Source organism: Falco naumanni, chromosome W (genome assembly GCF_017639655.2).
Source record: "Falco naumanni isolate bFalNau1 chromosome W, bFalNau1.pat, whole genome shotgun sequence".
In the NCBI taxonomy this organism is placed as follows: Eukaryota; Metazoa; Chordata; class Aves; order Falconiformes; family Falconidae; genus Falco; species Falco naumanni.
This window is the reverse complement of record NC_054079.1, coordinates 17,021,143-17,034,773: the sequence shown is the minus strand read 5'-3', so window position 1 is coordinate 17,034,773 and position 13,631 is coordinate 17,021,143. Positions and strand designations below refer to the sequence as shown.

The window sequence follows — 13,631 nt, the reverse complement described above, 5'->3', positions numbered from 1 at the left end:
CAGGGAGTTTGCTTACAAATATTTCAACATAACGCTTTTCAGTTGTTATGAAATGAGTCAAATGTGACTAGATAGAGCCAGCTGTCATGCAAGCTTCTCCCTATACTTTTGCCAGGCTGCCGCTGTGTGCAGTACCTATATACCACCATATAGTATGTTGGCTGTTATAGCTTTGTATAGCAAGGCTGAAGATACGAGCTGGCCCCAAATGCCTTCAGTCTTAAGGCACATATATATGGTCCCAAATATCAGGGATGCAAATTAATAATCACCTTAAAGAATGCATGTTGTGCTGGTAAGTAAATGGCGTTACTAATGGCTGCTGATTATCTCTTTAATATCTCTATAATAAACGTATCAGAGGGTGAGTTTTGCTAATGGAATGAAACATCCACATCTTCTGAGATTAAGAAATTACATTGTCTCATACCACTTTGAAGACTTTACAGACCTGTTCATTCAAGGAACCTCACAGACAACTATGTGGGGAGATCAGCAAAGGGTAACCCCATCTGCTCCAAACTTGGTCTTCTTTTAATGGGTCTTGCTTATAATGGCTTTGTCTCCATTTGTTTCTGAGGCTATAAATTCAGGTTCCATCTATGCTTAAAAAAAGTCCTTCACTTTTACGGTGAAAAAAAGATTGGTGGAAACACAACTTTTGATTTTTAGGCTGTCACCACCAGTTTCATTAACTGGTGAAACAGCATAAACACAGTGGTGAGGGAATGCAATACTTTGTACATTCTGAAAGGAGGAGAATTTGTAGTCAGACATCTTGGGATTATATCTGGATTTTATTCTTAATAGTCAATTAATATCTTGTGCCTTTTCTAACCAAAGTAAAGCAATAGTCCTTTCAACAGGCACCCCTGAGATCTCCCTGAAGGCCCTTAGGAGAAGCTGGAACACTCGGCTGTTTGCGAGAACATTGATGGTGACACCAGTGTCATCCCAGAGCTGGTTCAGCTCAGGGTCAGAAGAGGTCTACCCAACCTCTGACCTCCAGCCTGCTCCGTCCGGCTATCCCAGGTCATTACCAGGGACATGTTGCCACTACCTAATGACTGTGAGACGTCTCTGAAGTGAAGTGACAAACGCTCAGGAGAGGTTTGGCTTTCTCCCTTTAGCTCTCGTTGGGCAGCTGTCACATCACAAAAAACCACGACCAAGTGCTGACCCGTAGCTGGCCTGCCTTTACACAAGAGGCCAGAGGAAAATGAATGTGGAGACCAAGCGATCCTGCCCCACATAAGGGTTCGGGTCAGGGCTGAGGGCACTTTTAGCTGGGGGCCAGCCAAGCCGGGCAGGCTGGGGTGGGACTGAGCATAGTTTTGCCTCTGATCAGTCCCTGCGTCTTCTTTGGGTAAACTCAGGACTTCAAGGTCCAGAGCTGCCAGTGGAGCATCTTTCATCAGCACAGAAAAAAAAATCCCCTCGCTTCCCTCGCCTGCCACTTCCCAATGAATCTCTGAAGCCTGCTGAAACTTTTATAGCAGCTTCCTGCTTGATCCTGAAAACCAGCACTACGCTTAATACGCTGTTCGGGTAGAGTGGGCTAAATCCCCTGCTGGTGTAAACTAGAGGCAACATTTTACATTGCATTACATTTACATTAACCTCTGTGAACATGACCCAACAGGAGACTTGGCCCTTTAGCTTCAGGAGCTTTTAAAGAACACACAATAATGAAAATAAAATAAGACAACAGCAACATGAAAGTGCACATCGACTTGCAGATTTCAAATCCTTCCTTACCCCAAACAGAGCACAAAGGGAAAGATAAATGACATTTTGTTGCAAGCAGAGAGCAGTTGATAAATGTGTAGGGTTCATGATCTAGTGTGAAAAAATGTTTATTTTCTTTGCCTGGGGAGAAGAAAATAAAGGAAATCCAGCTAACTAACAGCTCAGCTGTTTTTCTCTACACTCAGTTGCCCCCACCTGATTGCATTATGGCAAGACTGGCTCACGTGAGGGAAACTGTTCATTCCCCTGTACAGCCTCATGGCAGGAGGGCATGTTGAAGATGCTGTTGTTTTCTTTTCTTCTCCTCTAAGGTGCCTCCTTTTGGTGTACCAGCTTGGTGCTGCTCTTTTTGTGTATGTGGGATTTCATCTCCCCACTCTGTGTTCCATGTTGGATGTCTCTAATGAGATCATTTGGACTTGTATTTCAGTCAGCGCTGGTGACCCCCAAAGCACAAAGGTCTGAAGAACAAATAAGATTGCTGAATCTTTTTTTTTTTTCTTTTTAAGAGAATAAGCATTATGGAAAAAAAGCAAAAAGGAAATAAATTTATTGTTGTGTGAAATAGTGAAACTTTCTTGACTGAGGTCTCCAATAGTTTTGGGAGTGGTTTATTTTAGAATTCAGAACTGGACTTTTCACTTAACCATTAGAATAAAATCATGGCATTGCTTTCTAATCCACATTTTATATGGCTTTTTTCCTCCTTCTTCCCTCTTCGATCCATAAGAAGTTTCTCTTTGGAGAGGGAGCTGGGGAAATGAACCATACCAGGCCTCTCTAACGAGCGGTGGGATGTACCCCCCCTCATCCCCCCTGCGTTAGCATCGCTTTGGTTCCAGGCCTGTTAAAGAGTTTCTGTAAGTCAGTACTGACTAATGTCAGTCTGGTTAGTCCTTGAACATAATATATCGGGGAGTGAATAGAGGTCTCTTCCTGGTCCCTGGCTGACAATGAACCTACCCTTGAAGAGGAGGTGGTAATTAGCTTCTCTGCTGGCATCCTTAGAAGAAATAGGGATTGATTGGGTTCTGTATCCCAAATTACCTACTTGCCACTAAAAGAAAGATCAGTGTATTGTTTCAGAATAATGTAAGAAAGGCTGGTGCTGCTCCCATTCAGACAGTATGGAGTGAGACGGATCTTGCATGGTGTAAGTGAGCAATGGTCCATTGAAGAGAAATTCAATGGGTGATCTTGTTTGGTACAAAGGTTTGTTTCAACTCACGCATTATGCATGAGGCTCACTCATTTGATCACCATTTCATGCTCCTCTCTCAGCATCCCTTGCCCAGTCACATCAAGGAACAAAACCGCACTGCTGTGATGGTGTGCAGCTTTGTGTGGCTCATCCCCGTCCTGTCCCTGTCCCGGTCCCCAGCCCAAGGGTAGCACCTCTCCCAGGCTCCCGCCTTGCAGAGTGAGTCCCTCCCCATCAGCACGTGCATTGGGTACAAATATATTTTGGAGATCCCAGGATGAAATGCCTGCAGTGCCAGTTTGGCACTTTTCATGAACAATAAAATCACCACAAAATTTAAATATACAATGAACTAACGATCAAAGGGTTTTGTTTCTTAATTAAATTCTAATTTTCTCATTGTATCTAATAAAACTCCTAACTTTTCCCAAAAAATATATTTGCAGGTAGTGTTTCTTTCCTGTCAGCTAGTGATCACAGCTAGAATGACAATATTGAGCGAAAAAGTACAAACCACAGTAGAACATCCAAAAGCTTGGCTTGCTTCAACCTGTTTTCTGCACAGCAGGCCCTGACTTTAATATCTCATCTTAACAGAGAACAATTTCTCTGGGAAAAGCAATAATCACACAATTTGCTCACTGTGCCTCTGTATAGTTGCAGGCTCTCAATGGGAAAGGAGGCAAGTCATTTTGATTTCTGTTTTAATTGGATGCAGTACTGATAAAATAGGCATTGCTGAAACCTTCAGATGCGTTCATCTTATTTTTGGTTGCAGACCAGCTTCCATATGCTCAGACACCTCACGCTAATGATTAAACTTCTCAAATGAGTAATATGGGAAAGAAAATCACTTTGCAAAACCCAAATCCCCGAGGTGAATGTGGGAAGGCAGGAACACCAACAAGGTAATCCATGTCACGCTGGTAAAAAAAAAAAGTGTTATTGTGTGCCAAAGGGTCTCTCTGATCAGGTAGCTGAGGTGACATTGGCATTCCAGGTTGATGCTGACTGGGATGGTGTAAACAAAACCTTTCTGCCTCTTCCTATGATTCCAATTCCTTGGTCCCTGGCACTGGACCGGGTCCTTCAGTGATGACCCAGGAGAACTTTCTCCATCCCAATCTTCTCCCTGAAATGCCTGCGCTATAAATCCCAGTGCCAGTGTTTATACACTTTCAAGATGCTTTGAGCATAGTGGAGAAACAGAAATATTACAGAACAGCACCCCCGGGGAGCACACAGCTGATCAGCTCCACTGGATATTGTTTGCAGCATTCATGCTGTGGGTGGAATTTCACTGCTTTCACTGGTGGGAACATCTAGCTGTGGCTCCTGATACCACAGAGGGTTGGAGACACTCACAGGGGACATTGCTCGAAGGCACAGGCTGGAGATGGAGGGGGAACACCCGTGGAGGCAGAAAGATCGGAGGAGAGTGTTCAAGTAAGGGATGCTGTTAAGGTAATTACTGTAAAAAAACCCAAACCCTTACTATATGCTAAAATTCTGACTTCTGCCTTATTACTCACTCTCTCATTTTAAAGTGTGAATTTAGTACTGCTGTAAAGTGCCTGAGTGGCAGCTCTGGGGAGCGATGGTCTCTATCCCCAGGACAGAAACCAAGCAAACCTTCTTTCACACAAGCCTGCAAACGTGTTTCAGCTCCAGCCACATGGCTTGCTCAGAACAGGTGGGGCGGAGAACCCCTTCCAAGGAAGGAGCCCAGAGAAATCCCACAATCACTCCAGATACATGGCACAGGGCCTCTGGAGGAAATACTGCAACTCCTGACACCTCTGAGCCCATGGTGCAGCCGAGCGGTTCAGCATGAGTTAAAGAACAAACTAATTTAAGTGCATGGTTAGCTGCTTTGCCCTGTCAGGAATAACAAGCCGGTCACATTTCACACCCCTGGTCCAGACAGGTGGCTGAGCAGTGCTGACTGAACCCAGTCCTGCAAGGAGTTCAAGAGCCGCTCCAGATCTGCACACTTTCACCATGCCTGGACGGCTCATTTCACGAGGGTGTTAATTCCACTGGTGTGAAAACTGGCTGAATTCAGGAGTGAAACGAGGCTGATGCGTTTCTCTTTCAACATGGCTCACCTCTGGGTTACTAGGTACAGCGGTTGCAAGAGCTGGGCTGGATGGCAGTTCCCATTGTCCTGCAGATACAGCATTATCATTCTGCTACTGGCTTTGCTCCATCCAGCTCCATCAGCATCACTCACTGCCACCCTCCCGTGCCCCTCTGCATGTCTTGGGCTGTCTCTTTGAATCTTTCCTCGAGACTGCCTGGTTTTCCTCCAGGCAGCGACTGCAAAACACTGACTGCTCAGACCTGAGCGAGAGCCCCATGCTGAGCAATGAAGAGCCATAGCCTTGGACTCCACGCCGGCAAGAAACAGCGCAGGCCAGGGCTGGCACATGGTTCACATCAAATTGCTATGTTTTATTTTCCTGAGTTATTTTTATTAATGGCTGTTTCTAAACAGACTTCCTGATCTGTGTGCACAATGCATTTGCTAGTGTAAACTCCAGCTTGTTCACACCTCCAGCTGGTTACATGGATACTGCATTTCTGTGCCTTAGCTGTCCCGGGGTCTGATTTTTGCCATCTGGAAGCTTGCACTTTGAATTTCCACCAGAACCAGCGAGGAGCTGTTTGAACCCAGAAAGCAGCCCACAAATGTTGTCACAGGATCATAGTGTCGTGTTAAGAACAGAATTATCATAAACTTTATTTCTTATCCAAACCTGTTTCTATAAAATTATTTCTCCCAGTTGGGATACATGCCTTGCGTCTGTGCTGCATTATGTTTATATTTCCTGGCTGAGATCAATTAAGTTTGCCTTTGATGATGCTTATGGAGCCACTTCTTTGTTTTCCCGTTAGGATATTGGGGCTGAACTATCTCAGAGCAGTAGTCAGCCTTAACTAAGGGCAGCACTGTTTCCTTTGGGCATGAAGCACTAGGTTTTAACATTTCTGTAGAGTTAAAATCTTCCTTTAACTGACTTCAGAAGGCTGAAAAATCACTGATAATGGGTTAAATCTGCAGCTAATACAGATGAATGCAGTTGACTCTTACAATTGGACGCTATCATACATTGCCCAAGTAACTTGCAGGCCTGAAACTGCTGGTGAACTAAGGTATGACTTTATAATGTCTGACACTTTTGAACAGACTGCAGTCCATGGAAATCTAATGTTTGAGGAGCATTTGTGCCTCACCCATAGAGTGGTGGCTCATTGGATGCTGATTAGTGTTGGGGTCTGCAGACAAGTTAGTTGACTTCAAAGACTTAGTCATGTACCTTTAAGACTGTTGCGACAGAGGGAAGACACAGTCACTCAATATGAGTGATCAGCAGACTTCGTTTATTGTCCCTTACAGTCACCTTTTATGCCTTGTTATAATTAGCTCATACATATTACAAAAGTTAAGCTCATTATTGGTTAGTTGCCTAAATACCAAGCCCGCCCCTAGTTTCTCTTCTGTAGTTATCTGTTCCCACCTGCAACATTCTTTTCCCACCGTGATCTTCCTGATATTGTGTAACAAGAACAGCCAAAGACAGTGTATTTTTGCATTACTTCAGATAAGCTGAGAGCGATGTGCATTTTTGTCCAGCCAGATGGACTATGTCTATGTGACCCTTTTCAGCTAGCCAGTTATCCACAATTCCCCCGTTTTTATTTTGGGCGACATAGGCTTGGTTGACCATTTTCAATAACAGCGTTTTAACACAGGAAAATACACAGCCAACTTATAAAATCTCAGTTCAGAAGGATAATTCCAGAAATACTTGAAAAATAAAGTTAGCTTGAAGCTTTAATTTAGATGCTCTTTCTGTTCCAGTGATATAAAAAGTTTAAAAAATTCAAAGGTAATTTTAAAGTTCTGAACCTGGACTAATGCAAGCTCAAAACCCAAAAAGAGACCAAACTGATGTTTGACTAGGAATATTTGCAAATATTTTAGTGGAAAATCCCTGACCATTAACAATTTTCTGTCCAAATAACAACTGCCCTTATGCAACTAACCAGTCCATACATTTTCTGAAGAATACCTCATTGATATCAAAGAATTAACAAAGGGGAAAAATTAGTTCTAAGCTATATACATTCATAAGTGGATTTTTCAATAGTTACATACAGATTTACACACTAAGCCATAATGGCTTGTAGGTGATACACACAAGAAGAGTACGTTGCTTATCTGTCTGAATGTCTGTGCTGAATTTGACAACTATGCCACAAGCCAAGCCTACATGGGTGCTGTATGTTATGCACGTTCCTTAACAAACAGAAGAATAATAGACAAATTCCCAAGATCTAGTCCCCAACCTAATTATATTATTTTGTAGCCAATTAAGGAAAATAACACAAATGTGCATATCTACATGTGCACACACCTTTTAGTTCAGAACCAATCTGTGATAAAAGGCCTTAGCCTTATGGCATCATCGAATCTTAACGAGTACAGTAATTAAAAATGCAGTCTTACTGTAAGTGTGATTTATGCTGACATTCCCTCAAATGCTACACGTGAGTATTTCTCACTCAACTGCCTCAAGTTAAAATAGTAGTATTTGTTAATATGTATTAAAAAATCATTAATTCTCTACAATAGCAGTTGACTTCCATAACACTATGTAAGCAAAAGAGGCTTAAGATGGGTTTTCTGAATACTAACAATTTATTTTAGACTGTCTAAACTCAGGTCTTGGAAGATTTCACTCTGCCAGACATAGAAACACTGTTGCACTCCAGTTGTGATATCCCTTTTCCCAAGTTGTCACATGCACATCTCGCTCAAGCAACATTATTGTCAAAGTTTCTCTCTGCTACATAAAAGCATATTGCACTTGTAGATATAAAAGCCAGCACCCTTACTTAGATTATTACCTTATTACCTCATAACTCTTAGTATACCTTGTATCTCTGATTTCATCACTTCAAAAATTCACCAGAAGAAGATAAAACCACAGCCTCAGACTAAACTACAACTTAACTGCCGATTCAAATAAAGGCATTCTCTTCAGATATGCCTAATGCTTACAAATAATTTTGGCTGGCTTTGATCAAAAAACTATTATTACAATAATGATCAAAAATAATAATCCCGTTTGCAAAATGCCTTTAAGCCAGCCTCCTAGTCCTGAGAGAGAGGGGGGGTAAGAGATAGGGTAGAGTTTAACAATTGTAATAGTCTGTTTAGCTGTTTAGGGTAAAAGTTGTAAAATTTAAGCTGTTTGCCAAATCTTACACGGTTTGCTTGGGTACTGTGATAAGGTGTACAGGAGTAAAGGGCTTCATGACCATATAAGTCCAGCTTCATGACCATATAAGTCCAAAGAAAGATTACAACCTTGCAAGAACAAGCCAAAGCTGGTTCTGCGGTTTGGACAAAGAGCAGGACGTTACTGAGCCTGCGCCAGATGTGGGGGTCACGAGGAAGACTCACCTGCCTTCATCCTCAGGACCCCTGACGACCACCACCAGGGGACACTGCGCAAACTCAGTCGGGAGAGAGATATGGAAATGACTTGCAGAACTAATTTTAATACAAAGCGGGGATAGGTAATGCATATGTATAGGCGTATTACATCATATTATGAATATGTAATGAGTTGTCTTATAAAAACAGAGCAAGTTTTCGTGTCAGGCGCGCACGGTTTTGGCGGGACTACTCCCCCGTGCTGCCCAGCGCTGAATAAACATACCTACTTTACAATCTTACAGATTGTGGAGTCTGCTTTCCGCACGTCAGTTTTGGCGAGCCAGCCAGGAGGATCTCCACTCGGCTGCGGGACCGACTGCGGAGCGGACGCTCCTAGGCGCGCCCCGAGCATTTTACTCGGAGGAGTCTCCGCTGCCAGCCGATCACCGCGGGAGTGGACAACAGCCTCTTGAAGCTGCGGATTTAACAGTATGTTTAACGAAGGGACTTAAGCGTACGCACATTCGGGGCTGCTGATAAATCGCGCAGAGACGTCTGGCGTGCAGCATAGTGCCCGTGGGTTGGGTACCTGTAGGGTTTGGGACTGCAGTTTGGGAAACTCGCTAGCCGATAGAGCGGCCGGTAGCGATCTCGGGGATAAATCGACTGAGTTTGAGGTAACCGCTGTATCCTGTTGTTGGGAGCCAGGATGGACCTGCGAATGACCGGTATATGAGAAGCAGGAGAAGGGTAAGCGGGCCTCTTGTAATTTACAAGATATTTGCAGCTGCTAGAAGGTTGTTAACTGGAGCGATGCTATGTTAGATTTCTTTTGGTATTGATTTTGGTTATGGCAATAAGGCATTTGGAATAGACTACCGATTTGAATTTGTCGAACCATAGTGTTTGTGTGAAGTGATGTGTGTGTGATTTTCTCTGAGTGCATGGACGTCCGTGAGAGTGGAATTGAGTGAGAATAAGTGAGAGTGTGGCTGATAGGCGTAAAAAGAGAGAATTTAAAAGTCAGTTTGAATCCCTTAAGAGTATATTGAAAATGGGTAACACCCAAGGAGGGATACTAAAAAAGAGTCCTCTGGGTTGTATACTCGCCCATTGGAAGGATATTGTTGGGAAGGGAAGCACAGAAAGTAAAAAAGGCCCTCATTAAATATTGTAATCAGTGGTGGCCATTGTATAAGTTAGAGGGCGAAGTTAAGTGGCCATTTAATGGAACATTGGATTATAATACTTTGTTACAGCTTATGCTGTTCTTGAGAAGAGAAGGGAAATGGGATGAAGTATCATATGCAGATATGTTTTTCACTCTGCGAAACCATCCGGAGTGGCAAAGGGACTGTGGGATAATACCCCCACAGGACCCTATGGTACTCGCATTGGAGCGAGAAAATAAAGGGGGTAGAAGTAAACTAAAAAGATGCTGTTCTTCCTGCAGCATTGGGCAGAGGTGTACAAAGGCAGACAAAGTTCACCAAGCCCCAGAACAAGACTTAGATGACTTGTTTAAACCTCCCCCCCCACCCCGGGCACGGGACAAGGATGTGGATTCGGAAGGAGCTTTTAATCCTCCTGATAGCCCTGTATCTTCCCACACTCGGCAGAAGTCTGCCCTGACTACTTTACAAGCACCCCTCCGAGAGGCGGTGGGGCCAGATGGTGGAACAATGCTAATTAAAGTGCCTTTCTCCACTGCTGATTTGGGAGAGTGGAGAAAGATTGCAAAGGATTATAGAAATGACCCGATAAGTGTAGCCAGGCACTTCCAATTTATTGTAAAACAACACAATCCCGATTGGAATGATATACAATTATTATTGGAATATTTGACTGAAACTGAGAAACAGCTAGTTTTGAAAACAGCAGGAAATTTGGCTGAAGACCATTATAAAATTACAGGAGGGGATGTTAAGGAACATTTCCCCCTCCAAGACCCAAAGTGGGATGCTAATAGATCGGCACATATGCAAAGATTACAGGAATATCAGGAATGGGTTTCGAAGGGAATGGAGAGAGCAATTCCCAAAAGTATAAACTGGTCAGCTTTATATGCAGTTAAGCAAACTCCTTCTGAGTCCCCGTCTGAGTTCCTGGATCGGCTGAGGGATGTGATGCGCCGTAACACGCCGCTGGACCCTGGGTCTGAGGTAGGGATCCAGCAATTAGTTTCTTTATTCCTGGGTCAATCTGCAGGGGACATAAGGCGAAAACTTCAAAAGCTGCGTTCTACAGAAGGTAGAAACTTAGAGATATTGTTGGATGAAGCGTGGAGGGTGTTTAGTAATAGAGAAGAAGAATATCGGCGGGGACAAAGGAAATTGATAGCTGCCATTCAAGAAAAAGGGGAACGGAGAGGTGGTAGGCGAGATTCGTCTCGATTGGAAAGGGATCAGTGCGCTATGTGCAGGGGCTTTGGTCATTGGAAAAGGGAATGTCCTAGAAACAGGGAAGGGGGTCGGAAAACCTCGGTGAATGTGAAGATAGCCAATGTAATAGAAGACTGACGGGGACCTGGGGAATCTACCCTAGCGGATCCACTGGTTACAATTAAGCTAGGGGAAAAGCAGCAGCAAGTGGAGTTTTTGATAGATACAGGAGCGACATATTCGGTTTTAAATCAAGCCTTAATGCCTTTAGGAGATGATTACGTTGTAGTACAGGGAGCAACTGGTCAAAGTGAAAAGGCGTATTTTTGCAAACCTTTAAAGTATAAATTGGGAAAGCAATGGGGTATCCACAAGTTCTTATATATGCCCAACTCTCCAAAGGCACTTTTGGGGAGAGATTTGTTGGAACAATTAGGAGCAAAGATCACGTTTGAAAAAGGGGAAATTACTTTGGAGGTAAAGGATCAACAATATACACAGGCATTAAGTCTAGTCCTAACTAGTCTCCCCTCAGAAGGGAAAATCGATGAGGAAATTCTGAACCAAGTGTATCCAGGAGTCTGGGCTACTGATGTGCCTGGAAGAGCGAAAAATGCTCCACCTGTTGAAGTTAAGATAAAGGAAGGTCAACGACCAGTAAGGATTAAACAATATCCTCTAAAGAAAGAGGACAGGGAAAAAATCCGGCCAGTGATAGAAAAATTTTTGCAGCTAGGACTATTAAAGGAATGTGAGTCTGAATTCAATACTCCTATATTACCTATTCGGAAGTCCGATGGGTCATATAGGGTGGTTCAAGACTTGCGCGCAGTGAACAGGATTACTGAGGATCTCTACCCAGTCGTGGCAAACCCGTATACCCTACTGACTGTATTGGCACCTGAATTAATCTGGTTTACTGTTCTAGATTTAAAGGATGCTTTCTTTTGCCTCCCTCTCCACGAAGCCAGTCAAAAGTTGTTTGCATTCGAGTGGGAAAATCCTAAAAGTGGTCGAAAGACCCAGCTCACTTGGACGGTGTTGCCACAAGGAATTTCTTAGGGCTTCAAGGATACAGGGTGTCTAGGAAGAAGGCTCAAGTAATGCAGCGTAAAGTGAATTATTTGGGCTATGAAATCAGTGCGGGACAGAGAACTTTGGGGCAGGCCCGCAAAGAGGTGATATGCCAAACTAAAAAACCCCAGTCGGTAAAGGAATTGCGAACCTTTCTGGGAATGACAGGGTGGTGTTGATTGTGGATCTACAATTATGGACTGCTTGTTAAACCATTATATGCGCTAACAGTGACTGAGCAGAAACACCTCGAATGGAATAAAGAGGCTGAACAAGCTTTTGAACAACTAAAGAAGGCTCTGATGTCAGCCCCGACCTTAGGACTCCCAGATGTGGGTAAGCCGTTCCTCCTTTTTTCTCACGAGAAACAGGGCATTGCCCTAGGAATATTGGCACAGGAGCTAGGTCCGTATCGTCGGGCAGTTGGCTACCTCTCTAAACAGTTAGACGCAACTGCAAAGGGCTGGCCTGGATGCCTAAGGGCAGTTGCGGCTGTGATACTAAATATACAGGAAGCCCGAAAATTCACCCTGGGCCAGAAAATGACTGTTTTTGTGTCCCATGCAGTGTCAGCAGTATTGGAAGCAAAGGGTGGACACTGGCTATCTCCACAAAGATTCCTGCGATATCAAGCTGTAATAGTGGAACAGGATGATGTGGAAATTGTGGTTACTAACACTGTCAACCCAGCTTCTTTTCTCAGTGGAAACACAGGAGAGCCAGTGCATCATGACTGCCTAGAAACTATTGAAGCGACATACGCAAGTCGCCCAGACTTAAAGGATAGCCCCATAGAAAACGGAGAAAACTGGTTCACAGACGGGAGCAGCTATGTCCTGAATGGCAATCGACACGCTGGATACGCCATCACCACCAGTCAAGAGGTAATAGAGTCAGGACCTTTGCCCATGAACACCTCTGCACAAAAGGCAGAAATAATTGCCCTAACTCGAGCTCTGGAGTTGGCTCAGGGCAAAACTGTAAACATTTACACAGACTCAAAATATGCTTTTGGAGTTGTACATGCACATGGAGCAATTTGGAAAGAAAGAGGTTTATTGAACTCCCAAGGGAAAAATATCAAACATGCAGAAGAAATTCTGAAGTTACTAGAAGCTGTCCAACTCCCTGAGAAAGTGGCAATTATGCATATTAAGGCACACCAGAAAGTGAGCTCAGATTTGGAAAAAGGGAATGAACTGGCAGATAGAGAGGCAAAACAAGTGGCCAAAACGAAAATAAAAGTAGCAGGGGCTTTAATCCCCGATAGGCATATTTCCCTACAAGATAAACCAAAATACACTAGGGAAGATCAGAAACTTATTTCAGACTTAGAAGGATCATATAATAAAGAGGGATGGGCTTATACCCCACAGGGAAAGTTAATTGTCCCCTCATATTTACTGTGGCACTTAATACAGGAAGAACATAGGAAGAGACATTGAGGAATGGAGGCTCTGTATAAACATCTGATAAAAGATATTGTAGCTAGAAACTTATATACCACAGTGAGACAGGTGACTCAACAGTGTGACCTTTGCCTCCAGACTAATCCAAAGAATACTCCCAAATTAGAAATGGGCCAGATTGGAAAGGGTAATGGGCCTGGACAACAATGGCAGGTTGATTTCACAGAACTTCCAAGAAAAGGGGGGTACCGATATTTGCTGGTATTAACTGATACCTTTTCAGGTTGGCCAGAAGCGTTCCCAACCAGAACTGCCAAGGCTCGGGAGGTAACTAAAATACTAATAGAAGAAATAATACCGCGTTTTGG

At 43.6% G+C, this 13,631-nt stretch overlaps 1 protein-coding gene across 1 annotated transcript; it reads left to right on the top strand.

Moving 5' to 3' along the window:
* The first annotated feature begins 12,076 nt into the window (after nt 1–12,076).
* Nucleotides 12,077–13,299, top strand: LOC121080421. The gene is made up of 2 exons (XM_040578441.1): nt 12,077–12,190; nt 12,545–13,299. The coding sequence occupies exons 1-2, from the start codon at nt 12,157–12,159 to the stop codon at nt 13,297–13,299; spliced, it is 789 nt and encodes a 262-aa protein (XP_040434375.1). The 5' UTR covers nt 12,077–12,156.
* The last annotated feature ends 332 nt before the right edge of the window (nt 13,300–13,631 follow it).